General features: G+C 37.0%; 1 protein-coding gene across 2 annotated transcripts in view; it reads left to right on the top strand.

The window, feature by feature from the left end:
- sptb (spectrin, beta, erythrocytic) overlaps positions 1–21,291 on the top strand; it is a 108,436-nt gene that overhangs the window by 22,457 nt on the left and 64,688 nt on the right. For both annotated transcript variants that reach the window (XM_030126930.1, XM_030126929.1), the window contains 7 exons: positions 15,183–15,334; positions 16,435–16,608; positions 18,138–18,235; positions 20,223–20,303; positions 20,468–20,583; positions 20,714–20,826; positions 20,905–21,092. In XM_030126930.1, the coding sequence (XP_029982790.1) occupies positions 15,183–15,334; positions 16,435–16,608; positions 18,138–18,235; positions 20,223–20,303; positions 20,468–20,583; positions 20,714–20,826; positions 20,905–21,092 (922 nt within the window). The remainder of the gene's footprint in view (positions 1–15,182; positions 15,335–16,434; positions 16,609–18,137; positions 18,236–20,222; positions 20,304–20,467; positions 20,584–20,713; positions 20,827–20,904; positions 21,093–21,291) is intronic.

A 21,291-nucleotide genomic window follows, 5' to 3' on the forward strand; every position in this document is an offset into this window, starting at 1 on the left:
GTGTTGTTTGTTGGAAAAGTGTCCCCTCCATCGTCCCTGGTTGTTTCATTGTGACATCTTGACCTCTAACTTTCTTCAGTTGTGTCTTCACACCTTCTTGCTGTGCAGAAACTTAGTTTTTTTATTGTTGCTCCTGCATGAAAAAAAAAGATAAATCAGCATCAGTTACATATATACATACCTATTAATACTAGGGATGTAACGATATGAAAATTTCATATCACGGTTATTGTGACTAAAATTATCACGGTTATCATTATTATCACAGTATTGTTGAAATTGTGCTCAAAATGTTCAAAAAGTACTTATACACACACACTGAAATAATTTAATCAAGTTGTATTAAAAAAAAACAAAAAAAAAAACAATAAGTGTAATAATAGTCCCAATGTCCCTTCTGTTGCAGAAACATTCAAGTATTAACCCTTAGTGGTCTGAGTCTATTTTGTCCGTTTTTCAGTCCTTTTGATTTTGCCTTTATATACTATATAAACAAATGTTTACTATACCCATGTTTGGGATCTGTTTTTTCAGCACAACTTCATTTATATCATCTGTCTATTATTTTTTCACTTTTAACCTACTATAAAAACATAAAAGGACAAAAAAACACACACAAAAAAAAAATCCGATTTGAAAAATGTATATAATTTATTGCATAAATAACACACAGATGTTTAACGAACCTTTTCAAAGACTTTAAAAGTGAATATTGGTTCCAAATATTAGGTATATGAAATTAAAATTGTGACAAATTAAAACTATACTCAAATATTTGACATAAAAGCAGATCTTTACATAGGGTTTTTTCCCCTAAAAGTGCGGTAATCAAACACAGTTATCATGATAATTAGAATTTAAACGGTAATACTAACCGTCTGCATTTTTACCGTGGTTTATCGTTATACCGGTAATCGTTACATCCCTACACATATCTAAATGAATGTATACATGTATGGAACAAAACAATACAGTCATACACATAGATATAAACTGTATGACATAAAATAATAATAGTTGGCAAAATATACAAAATGGCACAGCACAACACACCTCAGTTTGAAGCAGGTGCATTAAACAGCTTTACTTCATACATATTGGCATTCATTAGTTCAGCGTTGGGGAAATGAAGGCATCCACACACACAAACAGCACAGAAGAACAACTGAACCATAATAACAAAGGTAGAACATTTTGGTACAAGTATTGAATGCACCTCCTGTTTCCTGTCGTCCCTGTACCACAGAGTCCCTGTCATAGATTAATAGTTTCATCCAGTGTAACAAACAGTTTAACATCCTCCTGGTTGCTATGCACACCGTAGCAACCAGGAGGCCAAGTCTGACTGAAAGTGAGATGTGACTTAGTGTAGCACAGAAGTCCTTCAGTCACAGGTACTTCACATTCAAATCTGGCTGGTGTCACTGGTGATGGGAATGTAATGGTTAACAACTTTGATCAAGCATATCACTGTGAACCAATCATATCAGTTCTCTGATGTTACCCAGTGTTCTCCTCATGCCTGTGGTTCACCAGTGGATTTCTTAACTGTGATGTGACAGATGAGTGAAATTAGTCTTTGGTGACTGTGACTATGTTTACCTTTTGGTTTTGATGATATTAAAAAGAAAAGCTATATGACAGTTGTGTAACACAGTGTTTCCCAACCTTTTTGAGCTATGGCTCATATTTTACATTAGAAAAATCACAAGGCACACCACCAAACAAAAATGTCACAAAAAGTATATTTATTGAAATATAATTTTTACAAACTTTTTTCGGGGGCCACATCAGGGGTGCACAGGCGACATTATCAGGGGGCGTTTGGAACAAGAAAGCTGTGAGGGGTGTGTCAGCGACCCCTCGAACGGACCCCCAGATTGAGGTCTGTTGTATAATAGTACGGGAGGCATACCCCACCCCCCCCACCCCAACCCCATATCCAGGGTTCGCAGGTAACTTGCTAATCCGCGCATCACTAGTGAGGGGGGCTTTATCAACCGAATGCATCGCATCAGGGCCAGTTCACTTTCACTTTTATTTTGCAAAGGGAAACAGGGGACTGTTGTTGTAGAGTGGATCTTTGGTGCGTGTTGTCATATGTATCTATATCATGCCACCCGCTTAGAGGACCAATCAGGTGATGGATGATTGGATGATTTTCCATGGCACACCTGATGATTTCTCACGGTACACTTATGTGTCGCGGCACACTGGTTGGGAAACACTGGTGTAACATTTATAAACATAACGTGCGCACACGTGAAAACCCTCAGCCTGACTTATCAGGCACACTACTGCCCCCAGTGGCCTGATTTAGCAGTGCATGGCAAAGTTTTTGGGCAGACAGATGGACAGACGACCAACTGATGACAGTACCCTGTGGTAGGGCTGCACGATATTGAAAAAACTGACACTGCAATTTTTTCTAACCCTGCGATATATATTGCAATATGAAAAAGTACTCAGGAGCATATAATAGTTGTGTTGTGCTGATGTAAATGGTCAAACAAATTAGTTGTTACCTCTCGTTGTGGACACAGGTGCAAGGCACTGTCGACACAGAACACATGTTTCAGTTTCATCCTTCTTGTAGCCGAAATGATTCCACATAACGGACGCTGCTTTTCTTTTTGGCACCAAGTCTTAGTTTTCGGTGATTTTCTCTTGTTCGTTGCTCATTTTTCAGTGTTGTTACCAGCGACTCACTCCATGTGCAGGGGCATGGTCAGCTTCGGCAAACTGATTAAAAAGGATTGTGATTGGTGGATCACTGCTTGCAGTGTGTGTCAGGTACCCAGGTTGAAATTAGATGGGAACACATTGAGTTCATTTCCGTCTTACATCGCAGTACTTGCAGTGTGACTACTGTGCACATGTACATTGTGATGACGATGCTCAAACAATATGTAGTGCAGCTCTACCCTGCGGCCAGTGTGGCTGAGGGTAAAAAGTCATGTATGTGTGGTCCACGGTTTGACTTCATGATAGATTGTAGACCTGTTGTAAATAGGCCTCAACTGTCGAAACACCTCAAACTGTCATCTGTCTCTTAAAATGATCAGTTAATGTTTGATCTTATCAGGTGGCATTGTTATGGAACCAATGGTTTGCAAAAAATAGTTGTTTATTCAGCGAAGTGAGCCACGTCTCCATTAGGACTCCATTCAAACAGATCAGACTCTGGTGTCTGGTGCTGAAATCTTGTGACTTTATTCAAAACATCAGGGGGTGTTAAGTATGATAAAAAATTATGGAAAGGTAAAAATTATGTATGATTGGTAAAAATTATGGGAAGATTCAAATAGAATTAATTTGTTCCTTTTTATTACAGTGTTTACTGGGTGAACTGGACCTGCTGTTACTTGGAGGTTCCTAGTTCACACATTGTAAGTCACTGGATTTTGGTAGTTGCATTGCATCAAAGAGAACAAATGCATATATGTTTTAGCAGTTTCAGAATAATAGCAGTAATAAAAGAAATTCGTCCATTTTAAAGTCATTTAAGAAAAAAAAATGACCATGTTTTAAAAATAATACTAATAAAATTCTGCCTCTTTCAGTGCATGGCATTTGTATTCTGTGTCAAAGTACTCATGATAAAATCAACAGTCTTAAAAAATTGTAATGATGTGCAAATTAATCAGACAAATTGCAAAAATGTGCCCTCAGAGCGGAAAGATTTGAATTAAGTCTAAACTTTCAAAAGAAAATCAGGCAAAAACATAAAACTTAAACTGAGATTTCATAAATACCGTACAGATATTGAGATACTACTAAATGTTGTGAGCAATTCAGTGTTTTAACCATGTCTGTAAGTTGAAGAGCAACAATGTGGTGTCACTCTACAGAAAGTGTGGTTTGATGATTTTCACAATGTTTTTATCTTATCCACGGTTACTTGGATCGATTAGGAAAGTCCCACAAGGTTTCCTCCTCCAAGACTTAATGTATGCATACCAGTGGCGGCTGCTCGTCTTTCAGACAAGGGAAGCTCATTGTCGGCTTACATCAAAACAAAAAAAAAAAAGTCAAGTTATTTAAACATACATTTGGCCCTCCATTCCTTTTTAAGAAAATGCTCAGTAACCTTATCGTACCAAGTAGGCGTCTTTTCCAGGGACTGGACCAGTGTCCTCTCTGCTCAGACGGCCTTGGCACATTGTGTTGCGAGTGTCAAACTTCAGCCTTTTTAAACTACAGATGCTCCTTTCACTCCGACCTAGCCGACAGTTTGATTGATTTAACTATCTACAAAACGATATTAAACTCGAACAAGAAATGATTAAATTATGGAACTGAAACAAGAAAATGCTGAAATTATGTTAAATTGAAACAAGGAAGTCCAATGAGTGTGTTTTATTTACAGTGCAAGAAATGAACGAGTAATTTCGTAGTGGTTTCCTCTTGATTTCACAGCAGAATGCGCGATGTTATTAAACTGAACTGTGTCAGTGAAGGAGTAGATCTGAAAACAACTGTCAATCAAACGGGATTCAGCCTTTTGACTGATCCTCCAATCAGCACGTGGGATTCTGGCGTCCAGCCTGGCTGAGCTCCGCCCACAGCTCCATTCACCCCCAGAGACGCCCGGCGTCCGGGGGCGGGACAACATCGTGGCATTTATCCAATTACTGTCCAGTTTTGAGGCAATGAAAACAACTGTTCCACTCAGTCCCATTGAAGCCCAGAGACGCCCGCAGTCTACGGACAAATGCACTGAGCAGAGATCGAAGGAGAAAACAGAGACACGGGAATGGAGGAGAAGTGAACAACATCGCGTCCGTTGATTTGTGATAAAGCTGATTCTGAACGAACACATCTTTAAGATGAACGTGTTCTAACACATTTGTAGTCAATGACATGTCAACACAACCGAACATATTTAACCATTTAATTTTCGTAATTTTCGGGGAAGCCGGGCCTCCCTTGCAGTCTATGAGAAATTGCCACTGATGCATACGTCACATGAAACTCATCTATTGCAACCAACCGCAACACATGTGGTTACTATGGTCACACTGCTTCAAGCTTTATGTTATTGTAGATCTACACAGGACAAAGAGAAATATCACCAACAATGGGCAACTGTATGATCCAAGGAAAGCTTGCCTACCAGTACGGCGTCATAAACAGAAAACCACGTGATCATGTGACGTGTGTGCAAAACCTGAATAGTTGTGGACAGGGCCTTCAGAGGAGGTAGCTCTGCCAGTACCATGACCAGGCATGGACATACTGGAGCTTGGAGCTTAGGGACCTTGGGGCCACATCCAGTAAGAGCTGACTGTGGGAAAAGACGGATCAGGCTGTATACAGGGAAAATCCATCAGCATGAATAAGTCATGGGCTTTCACTGGAGTCAAAGAGTGGATGAGAGATTACTAAGTAAAAGCATGTGAAACAGAGGAATGTTTAGTAAGGCTTGTTCTGATACGGAGGAAGAGAAACTAGGAAGTTGGAATTGGTGATGCAGCAACATGCTACCTCATCCCGGCACTGAAAAACTGTGACAGAAAGAAAAAAGTTGGATATATGACTGCAAAAATATTTAATTTATAGAATAATTTATAGAAAAGCATAAAGCGGTGGTTTTCAACCTTGGGGTCGGGACCCCATGTGGGGTCTCCTGGAATTCAAATGGGGTCGCCTGAAATTTCTAGTAATTGATAAAAAATGAAAACTTACTAATAAAAGTTGACATTATGTAGCCTAAATGTTACCTAAAATTAATGTTTATTTGCAACATATTACAACAAACTATTACATGATTAAAAACAAATTAATTTTAGCAAAAAAAAAAAAAAAAACAGTCTTCATTTTGAATGTCTAGGGTCACCAGAATGGTGTCATGAGCCAAAAAAGGTTGGAACCACTGGTTTAACCCCTTCATTCAGATGTGTACGGCTGGTTTCAGATGTTTGTGGCACAAGATTTGATCAGTTTGAGAAAGAATAGACTGTACCAAACAGCTGTAAAAGGGGATTGGAAGCAGTTAATGCAGTGTTTTTAACCTTAGGGTTGGGACCCCATGTAGGATCGCCTGGAATTCAAATGGGGTTGTCTGAAATGTCTAGTAATTGATAAAAAATGTAAAAAAAAAAAAAAAAAAAAGAAAACTTACTAATAAAAATTTACATTATATTGCCTAAATATTGTCTAAAATTAACGTTTATTTGCAACTTAGTATAGCAAACTATTACACGATCAAAAACAAATTAATTTTAGGGAAAAAAAAGTCTCTGTTTTGAATGTTTGGGGTCGCCTGAAATTTGTGATGTTAAAATGGTGTCACGAGCCCTAAAAGGTTGGAACCACTGTCATAAAGGAAACACAGTGTTCTTTGTAAGACAGTGACAGCATCTCCTGCAGCAGCACTAAGAACATTTAGATTGTAGACATACCGTTTAAGTGTTCGAACTTTGAAAGCTACTTTCCTATTTATGAGTTTTTAGCAGTTCTTACACTCCTTTGTGAAAACCCAACCCTCTCCAGCAGTTACAGTTCTGTCATTACTGGAGTCATTGTCATTACTCAAATTATACAGTAAATGTAGGCGTGTGTATTTTGCAGAATTTGCCAAGGAAGATACAGTTCTGGTTGAGGAAACCTGCTTGCACTATTCAGTAGCAGAAGAAATATTTAGGTGCTTTACTTTAGTAAAATACAAACACTCAACTGTGAAAAATGGTCCTTACATAATGTGCAAACAGTAGCAGCTATTTTGGTCCCCATGAATGTGTTATATTTATATAAGACGGACTGTTCCAGGTGGGGCATCAGTGAATATGTTTTATTTTACTATTATTCAGATTTACACAGTAAGTGTTGTGGCAGAATGTTGCTGTTGCATCTGGTGGAGGCAGAGCTAGTTTAAACTACTGTATATCCAGTTTTATACTCAGGGGCACAAGAGAAATCTGATGATTTAAACAGTTATTGCAGTGAAACCCTGTGAGATGTTCAGTGGAAAAGGTGACTGTGACTAAGACATGATAAGACAAGCATGTGGAAACAACTGATTTAATCTTGAGCAATTTATTGTCTCATTGTGTAAAGATGTCAAATAAATGTGGTGGAACTAGAAGTGGCATAGTGTGTAATGAAAAGTAAAAGCACAAGTAAAGCACAAGTACCTCTAATTTGCACTTAAGGCAGTGGTTTTCAACCTTGGGGTCGGGACCCCACGTGGGGTCACCTGGAATTCAAATGGGGTCGCCTGAAATTTCTAGTAATTAATAAAAAAACAAAAATAAAAAATGTGTTAAAAAATGTATGGTGAGTTGAGAGACAATCCCAATCCATAACAGACATGACAAACTGTGGTTGTGAAACTGCAGCACTGTGGTTCTGTTTATCTGTCAAATGTTCATTGTGGTCAGTTTCAGATGCTGCAGCTCTTTCATAATTTATAGTTTCAGTTCTTGTTTGTTCAGTATTAATTGTCCTCCTTGTAAATCACAGCTGGACTGACTGTACATATCCTGACCAAGGAAAATCAAATTCTCTCTTTGTGCAGTAATCTACACCTGGATTTACTGCCTCTGTCCACAATAATATACATTATATAGACTAAATATCCTCTAAAATTAATGTTTATTTGCAACATAGTATAGCAAACTATTACACGATCAAAAACAAATTTAATTTTAGTAAAAAAAAAAAAAAAAGTCTCTGTTTTAAATGTCTGGGGTCGCCAGAAATTTGTGATGTTAAAATGGGGTCTCGAGTCAAAAAAGGTTGGAAACCACTGACTTAAGGACTACTGATTATACTGAACATGAACAGTGTATTTACTGGATGTTCTGATATACAAACCCTCAGCAGGAGTTTGGGGTTCAACACATGTTAGTCGTTGTTAGCTGAGCGCTGTTAGCTTGTTCAGCACAGAGCCTTGTCATATTGAGCTGGTTGAACTACTAATGTGGCTCAGCAGGATGCAGGCAGGCAACAGCTTCTCCTCCTCCTTCTCCTCTTCCTCCTCCTCCTTCTCCTCCTCTTCCTCCTCCTCCCTTCCTCTTCCTCCTCCTCCTCCTCCTCCTCTTCCTCCTCCCTTGCTCTTCCTCCTTCTCTTCTTCCTCCTCTTCCTCTTTCTCCTCCTCCTCCTCGTCCTCCTCCTCTTCCTCCTCCTCCTCCTCCTCTTCCTCTTCCTCTTCCTCCCCCTCCTCCTCTTCTTCCTCCTCCTCCTCCTCCTCCCTCCCTGTGCTTTCTAAATGGTCAGGAGCATCAGTGTACACTCTGGGTCTCCTCTCAAGGTCTGGTGATGTGAGACGATACAGGAGGAGCATTTCTGGGATGTACTTTAATTGTCCTCTTTTTTTCCTCCACTGCCAAATCCTCATGGGAGAGCACCCCTAAATAGCTCAGAAGACATTTGTCACAGAGTTTCTATGTCACGCAGGGCTGTGTTTTCCTCTGGATCTGAGATGGGAACGTTTGTGTGCTGAATCAACTGTGACGCTCCAAATGCAGCTTTCAGTTATTTGCATGTCTTAATTGCCATTACTTTTTCATGACGTGGAATTGTAGCGGGGCTGTGCGTGCGGTTGTTCTGCTGAGGGAAGCACAACCAAGCATGATTTATTTAGCATTCTCTTCACCGTGTGTTTTACATACAATAACCTTCTTTTGTTTGATGATGCTGTAAAGGAGCTGGAGGTTTTCACTTCTTACTGGGTCATGTTCCGCAGTTGGGGAGATACTGTATCTGCTTCTATTTTTCCTGGCTGGGTCTCTGTAGACTAAACCTGAAAGCCTGAGTCTCAGTCATTCTCTGTGTTGCTTTCTGTCTGATCAGTTTTGACCTTCTGTAACATGTCCTTCTTTTCTCCCCCCCACCCCCCCCACCCCCATCCCTGGTTTACATTTGCTGCGGTCGTTTTCTCTCTCCCTTTATCACACTTACTTTTTCTTGCCTTTTTAAACTTCACTCAAGTATCTTTAACCTGTCTACTCCACCCTTTTCCTTTTCTTCTCCTCTTTTTCAGCTGTTTCCTCACTTTTCTCCACAGCCTCAGGGCCTGAATCATTTATTATGCTCGTCATTAAGGATGCAGTCCCTTTGCTCCCCTTTGCAGTCATATTTGGGTTCAGGAATAAACAGGGCAGGCTGCAGCAGGCTGGCATACTGAAGGGGGAAAACATGTGGGCTGAGATGGGATGACTGTGGGGAAGAGCGCACATTAAAGCAGTTTGACCTGATAAACTTAAGGTGTGTGTGTAAGTGTGTGAGTGTGTGAACACATGGGTTGTAGCCAAGGTTAACTGCTGTTGTAAAACGTTGTCCTTTTACAATCCCTGCTCCAGATTCCTCTAAAAAATATGTCACCTGGACCAAACTGGCAGGTGGATGATCCTTTTATGGAGTCATGTTCAATATATAGTAATGCCTTAAGGCAAGGGTGTCAAACTCATGTTCTTTCAGGGCCCATATCACTGGTCTACAATTTTTACCTCCGCCAAGGAGGTTATGTTTTTGCCAGGGTTTGTTTGTTTGTTTGTCTGTCTGTTTGTTTGTTTGTCTGTCCGTTAGTGTGCAACATAACTCAAAAAGTTATGGACAGATTTGGATGAAATTTTCAGGGTTTGTTGGAAATGGGATAAGGAAGAAATGATTACATTTTGGTGGTGATCGGGGGTGGGGGGGCCCACAGGGGGGGGCACTGATCAGCCTTGGCGGAGGTCTGTGCTCTCCAAGTGCTTCTAGTTTAGAAATGATTTACTTCAGACATTAAATGTGCTAAATGTTACGTATTTGAATAAGATTAATTGGAAAATAAATGACAAAAGTGCCAGTTTGCAAATGTTTTCAAGGTATAAGATTAAGTGTTATTACACATATATATTGGTTTATGTACATTTATATAATAGTTTTATAAATCTTCCACTAAATAGAACCTGTAAAGTGAATGTATTCTAATGTGCAGACAGTGTTTGAAGTAGATCTTGTAGCTCTGAACAAATATTCCTTTTGAGTCAAACCCATTCTCTCGTTAATTCTTGACTTTCACATTTTGACCCGAGGCTGTATCTTGGAAAGTTCAGCCAACCAGCATTTTTGACTGGATTTTTCTTTATCAGTGACTCTCATGTGGTAAAATTTCATTACTTTTATTCTGGAAGCATTTTCCTTGTAGACCAGTGTATTCAGCCCAATTTGATCTGCAGTGGGCCAGACCAGTCAATTAATAGCATAATAACCTATAAATAATGAGAACTCCAAATTTTTTAGTGCAAAAAATAACATTAGATGATGAAACTGTTTCTATCCAAAACAAAAAAGATGTGAATAACTGGGAAAAAAAATAAATCTCTGAAGAAAAACAAGTACAATTTTATCAATATTATGCCTCAACTTATGATTTCTACATGTGCATTACAGATCAGATCTACCAAGGCACAAAACAGGCAGAATATTGTTAAAATTGCACTTATTTTTCTTTAGACATTTCAGGTTGTTCATATTTGTTTAGGTTATTGGCGTTTTATTATTAAAGGATATCAGAATTTAATGTTTTTTGCAATAAATCAAAGAGAAAAAAATTGGTGTTGCCATTATTTAGAGGAATAATATCATATTATTTTTCTCACATTAAACCAAGAAGAACATTTGGAGTCATTATTTCTAGGTTTTTATGCTGTTATTTTTGAGTTTGATGCCCTTGACTGTTAAAATCTTCAGGGTAATTTTTTGCGTTTTGCACTTTGTAAATTCATCTCGCAGGCCAGATTGGAACCTTTGGTGGGCCGGTTTTGGACCCCAGGCCGTATGTTTGACACTTGTGTCTTAAGGTGTTACAGTTTGATTTTATCTGTTTTACTTGATGGTGTTCAATACTTTAAGTCTTAACAGAAGCTAACAAACTTTAGCTCTGAATGGTTTTGATTAGGGCTAGGCAATAAAACACACAATGTTTTCACAATCTACATTTTCTGAGTGTACAGTCTTTATCAAACAAAAGTACGTAATGTGACAGGTTGAAAAGTTTTTTCTTAACTTTTAACATGGACTGGAATTGTTTTGAAAGTTCTACCTCTAGATTTGTGAAATGTTCTGCTGTTTAGTAAGTGTTTGTTTCGTCTAGTAATACATAAAACAGTAGAACATAGATGATGACACACAATGCACTTTAATAATTTCCTGGTGCAGTATATGTGTTTGATAATAATTTGATGTACAGTACACTAATACAGTAGTAATGTAAACATCTTAGGCTGCCTCTAGCTTGGTTGTTTTTGCAGGGTTGTAATAATCAGACATTAGTTAAATATATTTATTAGTCCCCTTATTTAGATGCAATGAGGAACATTCAAGAAATATGTACATATTATTAAAAACACTCCAAATATCTGAACTAAACGGCTTCTAGAGGCTGAAGTTAGTATTTAGTGTGACCTCTGTGCTCATGACAAAAAGTAGCCAAAACAATAAGAAATATCGAACATGAATCCGGTATAAAACAACAGAAAATGATCACAGCAAAACTCATTTTCTGAACAAAGTTTGAGATATGCTAACTGTGAATCCAGGTCACAGAAAATACTGGACACATTGGGCTGTGGAAGCTGTTTTTCTTTTCTGAAATGTTTTTCTCAGATATTTTTCTGTATTCCAGTTGTAACCTTATAGAGGGAGTGAGAAATACATGTCATTATTATCATGATAACCTTTCTAAAGCAGCACACTTAGTGTTGGCTAAAGACTAATGTACAGTGTTGTGTTGTTCATCACATGATCACAATGCTCTTCAATCCTATTCAGAGTGTCCACAAACAAAACAAACATCGTACATTGGGTCACACCAGCATATGCTTATCTCAAATTTGGTCTTATTTTTGCCTCTGAGTGGGAGGCACATCTGCCTCACATTGAGATGCTTTCAAATGTGAGCGTGAGGATGGCGAGATGTGTCACCATGTGGGCAGCGCTGCCAAGTCTGAGGCTGCTTCACTCTCCATCTCTGTGCAGTTTCAGCCCTGGGTTTTTATACACTGTAAAAAAAAAAATCCTGTTGTTTTTACGGAAAAAAACTGGCAGCTGTGGTTTCCAGAACAATACTGTAAAAAACACATCCAACTGTAAACATATTTATGGAGTAACATGTAGATTTAACAGTTTAAACATGTAGATTTAACATTTTAAACATGTAGATTTAACCATTTAAACATGTAGATTTAACATTTTAAACATGTAGATTTAACATTTGAAACATGTAGATTTAACAGTTTAAACATGTAGATTTAACAGTTTAAACATGTAGATTTAACAGTTTAAACATGTAGATTTAACCATTTAAACATGTAGATTTAACATTTTAAACATGTAGATTTAACATTTGAAACATGTAGATTTAACAGTTTAAACATGTAGATTTAACAGTTTAAACATGTAGATTTAACATTTGAAACATGTAGATTTACAGTTTAAACATGTAGATTTAACATTTTAAACATGTAGATTTAACCATTTAAACATGTAGATTTAACAGTTTAAACATGTAGATTTAACAGTTTAAACATGTAGATTTAACATTTTAAACATGTAGATTTAACCATTTAAACATGTAGATTTAACCATTTAAACATGTAGATTTAACATTTGAAACATGTAGATTTAACATTTGAAACATGTAGATTTAACAGTTTAAACATGTAGATTTAACAGTTTAAACATGTAGATTTAACATTTGAAACATGTAGATTTACAGTTTAAACATGTAGATTTAACCATTTAAACATGTAGATTTAACATTTGAAACATGTAGATTTAACAGTTTAAACATGTAGATTTAACAGTTTAAACATGTAGATTTAACAGTTTAAACATGTAGATTTAACAGTTTAAACATGTAGATTTAACAGTTTAAACATGTAGATTTAACATTTGAAACATGTAGATTTAACAGTTTAAACATGTAGATTTAACAGTTTAAACATGTAGATTTAACCATTTAAACATGTAGATTTAACCATTTAAACATGTAGATTTAACATTTGAAACATGTAGATTTAACATTTGAAACATGTAGATTTAACAGTTTAAACATGTAGATTTAACAGTTTAAACATGTAGATTTAACATTTGAAACATGTAGATTTACAGTTTAAACATGTAGATTTAACATTTTAAACATGTAGATTTAACCATTTAAACATGTAGATTTAACATTTGAAACATGTAGATTTAACAGTTTAAACATGTAGATTTAACAGTTTAAACATGTAGATTTAACAGTTTAAACATGTAGATTTAACATTTGAAACATGTAGATTTACAGTTTAAACATGTAGATTTAACAGTTTAAACATGTAGATTTAACATTTGAAACATGTAGATTTAACAGTTTAAACATGTAGATTTAACAGTTTAAACATGTAGATTTAACATTTGAAACATGTAGATTTACAGTTTAAACATGTAGATTTAACCATTTAAACATGTAGATTTAACATTTGAAACATGTAGATTTAACAGTTTAAACATGTAGATTTAACATTTTAAACATGTAGATTTAACATTTGAAACATGTAGATTTAACAGTTTAAACATGTAGATTTAACATTTTAAACATGTAGATTTAACATTTGAAACATGTAGATTTAACATTTGAAACATGTAGATTTAACAGTTTAAACATGTAGATTTAACATTTTAAACATGTAGATTTAACAGTTTAAACATGTAGATTTAACATTTGAAACATGTAGATTTACAGTTTAAACATGTAGATTTAACATTTGAAACATGTAGATTTAACAGTTTAAACATGTAGATTTAATAGTTTAAACATGTAGATTGAACAGTTTAAACATGTAGATTTAACCATTTAAACATGTAGATTTAACATTTGAAACATGTAGATTTAACAGTTTAAACATGTAGATTTAACATTTGAAACATGTAGATTTAACAGTTTAAACATGTAGATTTAACAGTTTAAACATGTAGATTGAACAGTTTAAACATGTAGATTTAACCATTTAAACATGTAGATTTAACATTTGAAACATGTAGATTTAACAGTTTAAACATGTAGATTTAACATTTGAAACATGTAGATTTACAGTTTAAACATGTAGATTTAACCATTTAAACATGTAGATTTAACATTTGAAACATGTAGATTTAACAGTTTAAACATGTAGATTTAACATTTTAAACATGTAGATTTAACATTTTAAACATGTAGATTTAACATTTTAAACATGTAGATTTAACAGTTTAAACATGTAGATTTAACATTTGAAACATGTAGATTTAACAGTTTAACCCTTTCATGCATGAATTATGAGACCCTTAATCAAGATTGCTTTCCCGAGCGTTTTTATTCCTCTTTAAGCATGAAAAAAACATGCCTAAAGAAAATTTTCTTCTGAACCTATTTTTTCGTGGAGTTGCAAAAATGTCCGCTCAGCTGGACACCATGCATTTAATTTTTGAAGCAGAGAAACGTGTATTTACTGATATATTGTGTGAAAACTATGAAATAAAAACATTTTTAATGCTTATTGTAGGTAACTCATTTATCAGACAGGGGTAGTTGTTTGTTTACTTGCTTTACTAGTTTGTCTGATAAATGAATTATCTACAAAACTTATATGTGGAAGAGAGTATGAACCTTTAGCAGACATTTTTAATGCTGCTAATCTAATGTTTTCTCACATTTTAACACTCTAATACCAGTCATTACTCAATTCGTGGAGATATAATGCAAAAAACCCAACAACCTTTGTTTAAAAAAACTGTTAATTACAGACTAATAACAATAAAAGCAATGATTTACACTCAATCATGTTCGTGCAGATCAGGTTTATCTAGAACAGCAAAGTGACAGTAATGGTCTGAATGTTAGTGTATTATTATGGGATAGTGCATAAGTGTCCACTGTGTTGGCTGATATGGAACTAAAACAACAAAACCCATGAATATACAAGAGAACAGCTGGAGAAGAACGGTCCACTGGAGTGACCACTGTGCATGAAAGGGTTAAGTGTAGATTTTGACATTCTTCATTATTGGAGAAAAAATTGGGCTGTGTTAAAAAATTGAGGCAGCCACTTCACATGTCTTAAATGGAGTCTATTTTGGTGTAGTACCTACAGTGACTATCACAGACAAGGGAAAGTCAACCTGTGTGTCATTTTTCTTTAAACACTTCTTTCTGAACGTTCTGCTCCTTCAGATGAGCGTGAGGCGGTTCAGAAGAAGACCTTCACTAAGTGGGTCAACTCCATCCTGTCCCGGGTCGGCTGTCGGATCTCTGACCTCTACCTGGATCTGCGGGATGGACGCATGCTCATTAAACTGCTGGAGGTTTTGTCTGGAGAAAGACTGGTAAGATACATTCCCACTGTTGAGCAGTCACACTTATTTTCCTTCTAAATTCTTTCTACGGCTAAAATGTGGTTAGAGGTTTTATTTGTGTCTTTGTGCATAAGAAATCAATCTCAGTGAATCCCCAAAGGAACTTTGTGTTGGTAAATGCAAGTTCTGCAAATGGACAGGATTTCAGTTCTGTTCAACATGTTGATGCTCATATGAACTATGTTTTCAGCTCAAAAATGTCCCATTTCAGCACAATTAATGCTATATTTTCATGTCACTAATGGCCAAGTTCCATTTGAACTGAATTGACCTGAAAAACAAATCTTCTATTCATTTAGATTCCCCAGTTTTTCTTCCCAGATTCTCTCCTCCATATCACATGTTTTATTTGTGCAGGTTCAATCTGGAGTATGGTGCTGATCCATCCTGCTTATGTTCCACCAATACATACATGAAGAATGGCACACAGCACTGTTTACATCAACAGTTTTCTAATAATAAGCATTTTTATACAGAAAGAACAATTCTATATTGTTCTTTACTTTTTAGTCTGATGATAAACTATCCAATAAATAATAGTGCTCCTAGTTTTTGCACAGGGATCATTAGTGTAAACGCTGACATGGCTGCAGAGCATCAGTATGATGGGATCCACAACAACCATGTCACATCCGTCCACTGACACATTTAGTGTTTTTGTGTCAGCTGGGATTGTTTTAGATCCACAATACTAACATTTATGAAGAAGAGGAGAATTAGCAATAGTAAGTCTATAAGTTTATTCCTAATAAAGTACTGGTACTGACCAGAGCATCATGGGTAATGTCATGTCCGTCCACCAGCAAAAGTTTTCACATACACGTGCTATTCAAAATCCAATATTTATGAAAATAGAGCTTCCACTGTCAAAGAATATCAGTAGTCTGTGCACAAATGGATTAGCATTATTTACACACACTTCTATGCATTTATGACAACTGTTTTTTTTTTTTTTGACAAAAATGGACACTCATTTGACCCCCTAAGGAAATTTTAGCTGTATTCCTGTATCTCAGGTCGTTCCTCTTCTTTTATCAGTAATTGTCTCTCCGTCTCCTTCCTGTCTTTAGCCAAAACCCACAAAGGGTCGAATGCGTATCCACTGTTTGGAGAATGTGGATAAAGCCTTACAGTTCCTCAAAGAGCAGAGGGTCCACCTGGAGAACATGGGCTCCCATGACATTGTCGACGGCAACCATCGCCTCATCCTCGGCCTCATCTGGACCATCATCCTTCGTTTCCAGGTAAATCTGAACCCTGTCAAACCTTAATCCCTTAATTTTTGCATCTGCCTGGATTTTCCTGTATTTATTTACATTTTTTTTTGCATTAGTTTTACAGAACTAACAGCAAAAGCTATGGTAGATCAAACCAAACCGTGAATACTGTAATAGCTGTTGGGTTGTTGTCAGTGGTTTCAGATCATTAGTGTGACTACAAGCACAACAACTTTCCACAATAACACAAAATCCATGTAAGAGTAGTAACCCGTTTTAATTAAACTTCATTCTTATAATAAAAATGCATTCTAAAGGTCAACATTCCTTTTGCTTACATCAGACAGTGTTGTTCAGCAAAGGTTTGGATGTTCTGATCCCTAAAAATACTCAGAACAGTCCTGATCGTTCACACCTTCTTTTACTTCAGTCCAAATGTCATTTTCAGCTCAGACTGAAACCTGTTTACTGACAACCACCATGTTCACCGTTAACTGGCCTACAACATTCTGTTCAACCACAGCATCAACACCCCCTCTGGTTAAATAATATACATTTAACCAGACATATAGTCCCTCATAAATATCTACCATATATATGGTTTGGTTCATTTACAGTGTAATAATGTGAATTTCCATGGATGGTCTGTGAGACATTTGAGAGACATTAAATGTACCAAATGTATTTAAAAAAAAAAATAAAAAAAAAAGACGACAAAAGAGTCAGTCTTCCAAACTAAACACACCAAAAAAACTATATAAATGACATTGTATTGTTTTGTGTCATTTGAATTTCATGTAGCACAGAAACAGTTTCACTGGTGGCTTTTGGATGTTTTTGACTCATGTTTTTTCCTCAAAATGATGCCTTCAGGTGTCAGCAGTTATTATGTTCCTTTAGAGGTCCATCCAGAACCTCAGAACATATCTGCTTGATTCTTTTATCTTCCTGGGGAGGGGATAGATTTATTTTTAATTTGACAGGAACAGTGTTATTTTTAGACTCAGTTAGTTCAAACAATATGGCCTTGTGCATTATTCAGTCTTTTCAAAAAACAAAATATAAGGAGGAAAGAAAGAATCTGACTTGGTCCTGTCTCTATCTTTTCAGTCTGCATAAAGCAGGGAGAACCAAAGCAGGCTAAATTTAGCCCTCTCTAAGGGCCTGTCTCTCAGATCACATCACTGCTCTAATTACTGGCCCACTGTGTGGGAAAAGAAGAACTTCAATAATTACCACCCCTTGCTCCATCAGCTGGACCTGAGGTTGAGATTCACAAAAACCTAGCTGAATAATTACATCAATAATATGTTATTTGAAATTTGTTTTTACAAACATACAAACCTTCGTGTTTGAGCGATGAGTTGTGTGTGATGATGTGTGTTCCTAAGCAGCATTTATACAACTGTCAAAGTGTTCTGTACCACCAGTGACAAGTGGTTACAAGTTTGTTTTTTGTTCTCTGTTGTGAATTGTTGCTGTTTGATTGCAAATCACAAATTAATTAGTTGCATTTTATTATTTAACCATCCAGATGTTGTTCTTGTTCTCGGCAGATTCAGGACATTATTGTGGAAACGGGCCAGGCAGACCAGAAGGAGACCCGCTCAGCGAAGGACGCTCTTCTTCTGTGGTGTCAGATGAAAACTGCAGGGTAAGCGGAGTCTGTCACTTTTAGCATCACCAATCTGTTTGAAGTGGCATCAGGAAAGAAATACATTACATCATCACATGTTGTAAATACATTATGAACAGTTATTGGGAAGATTTATTTTGGCTAGTATTACAGATCGCTAATAAATCCTGTTAGGAAAGTCAATGATAATGGAAATGATAAATATTTTATCAAAGTAATGTAACTTATTATATCTGATTACTTCGAACTAATCTTTTATATAAAAAGTTTTTTTACATTACATTTTGTGATTTTTATTTTCATTTCGACAGGTAATTTGACTAAGCTTTAAAGAGGATATGACACCATTTGCAGGCACCTGAATGAAGCAGGCTTTTATATGACAGAAAAAAGACATGTGTCTCTAAATATGCACATGAATGAATGAATATTTTTATTTCAGTTATGTATGAAACACATACATATAAAGAACATACAATTAACACAATTAGTAACCGAAAAAGGAAGAAGCTGAAGCCACAGGCTTATTTCTGAAAGCGTTTGATAGATTGTAAATGCACAAAGTATATAACACAGGCTCAGTTGTTTTTTAAATTCTCATAACCATTATTTCATCTATTGAGGAGTAGGCCTCTTGTGCAATATTCAGTTATAGTGCAAAAAAAACCAAGAATTACAGTCCGAGACTCGGGGTAAACAGTGGTTGTAAGAATAATAGAAAGCAATCCAATAAAACAATCAAACCAATTACAATACAAAATTTCACTCAGATGAAACAAGAACCACTAGGAGTAAAATAAGGTGAAGTTAAACATGTAAGTGCTCTAGTGACATAAATGAGGTGAACTGAAGTCTTTTCCACATGCTGTTCCAGGTCACAGGTGCATTATGAGTAACACTAGATTTCCTGCTATTAGTAGAAGCTGGTGTCATCTGTGACATGATGAAAACATTTGAGCTTGTTGTAGGTGACTGTATTAAAGATTAGAGTGGTAACAGATGGAGGTAAAAGCCTAATAAGTATTAATAAATAAATAATGTCAAGTTGGGCTTTTTTTTTTTATCATTTTGAAGGGCTGTTTTAAGAAATACACAAATTACTTTAATATGAGATGTTTAAATCAGATATTTAAGATACTTTAACATGGAAATGTTTGGACTTCACCCTTTTAAATGTTTACCCATTTAATCTGATTTCCACCCGAGATGCCTCAGTGAATTTTGTGACTGCCTAAGCCAGTCATTGCTACTGTGCTGAGAACATACTTCATCTGTTCAGGCCTTAATCTGCAGAAAAGGTGGTTATTGCTGCGTTTCCACTACATGGTACCGACTCGACTCGACTCGACTCGACTCGGCTCGGCCTTTTTGTGTTTCCATTATGGAAAAGGACCTGGATTCTGGTACCTGGTACTAGTTTTTTGGTATCACCTCCGCCGAGGTTCCAAGCGATACTAAACCGTGACGTATAACACTGCAGACCACTGATTGGTCAGACAATTTTCTGTGTGACCCGCCATGTTACAAAAAACAGATGCAGAAGTGGAGAGTAAATTGTCTTTTCTCTGTAGCACTTTGAGATTCTGCTGAATGAAAAGTGCTTTATAAATGCAATTTATTATTATTATTAGTAGTAAATATGTCGATTCATTAATCCACATGATAACAGCCCAAAACTACACCATGGTCGGTCCAGGAGATTCAGTCTTTGGTGGAAGACGTAAAAATTCAGACAAGACAACACGCAACGAGTGAGTTTTCAGCAACTCTGAGCAGACGACACGGAAATAACGCACCACATCGCTATGACGACCAGGTACTGTAAAGTCAGTAGTATCCTGGAATGGAAACGGTCTGCAGGAATACTGAGTCGAGCCGAGCTGAGCTGGGTCCACGTTCCACAAGGCAGAACAGGACAGATCCCTGACAGTGATTTAAAACAGGAGCTTCTCAGGTATGTCCCCTGTGTTCAGTCAATGACATGGCTTGGCTGTTGTTTTTACAGATATCCAAATGTCAACATCACAAACTTCACCACAAGCTGGAAAGACGGCATGGCCTTCAACGCTCTCATACACAAACACCGGTAAGGGCAGATGAATGGTTCCATCCACTCTGACCAGCTGAAATGTAAACACCCATCAAACCCATCTGCTCTGTGTCTCTGCTCCTCATTCTCCTTCATCTCTTTCACCTCTCATTTTCCTTTTCTTTTCCTTTTCTTTTCTTTCTTCTGTCTTCCCCTCTCAGGCCAGATCTGGTGGACTATAACACTCTGAAGAGGTCCAACCCAACCCACAACCTCCAGAACGCCTTCAACGTCGCAGAGCAGAAGCTTGGTGTGACCAAACTTTTAGACCCAGAAGGCGAGTGACTGATGCAGGCTGTGCCTTCACGTAGAACCAAATGTTTATGAGCTTTAAGCCTGTTGGAAAAAAACACTCCGATGTCTCTGGCTTCAGCTGTGACTGACTTGTCTGCTGTTTTATTTTGTAGATGTGTTCACAGAGAACCCAGATGAGAAGTCCATCATCACGTACGTCGTGGCATTTTACCACTACTTCTCAAAGATGAAGCAGCTCGCCGTCGAGGGCAAAAGAGTGGGAAAGGTGAGATGGAAAGATTGTGCGCACTTATGTTGGAATGTAACTTTATTCTGCCCATTGACCAAATCTGTGCCTTTCAAGGTTTTGGACCAGGCCATTGAAACAGAGAAGATGATTGACAAGTACGAGACGCTTGCATCTGACCTGCTGACGTGGATCGAACAGACCATCATCGTGCTGAACAACCGGAAACTGGCCAACTCTTTGACTGGAGTTCAGCAGCAGCTTCAGGCCTTCAACACTTACCGCACTGTGGAGAAACCACCCAAGTGAGTCAGCCCAGACCACCAGCCCACTGCACAGCACCCACACTCCTCTGTGTGTCCTTTGCAAAGGGGCAAGGACTAGAGCTGCTAGTGAAGCCACTGCAGAAGGATCATAGATGCTTATTCTAAACATAGACTGTAGAAGAAATGGACAGAGCCACCAACATTTGACTAGATTTGGACAACAGGGCTGAGCTGATAG

The sequence above is a fragment of the Sphaeramia orbicularis genome, chromosome 22 (genome assembly GCF_902148855.1).
Source record: "Sphaeramia orbicularis chromosome 22, fSphaOr1.1, whole genome shotgun sequence".
NCBI classification, from domain to species: domain Eukaryota; kingdom Metazoa; phylum Chordata; class Actinopteri; order Kurtiformes; family Apogonidae; genus Sphaeramia; species Sphaeramia orbicularis.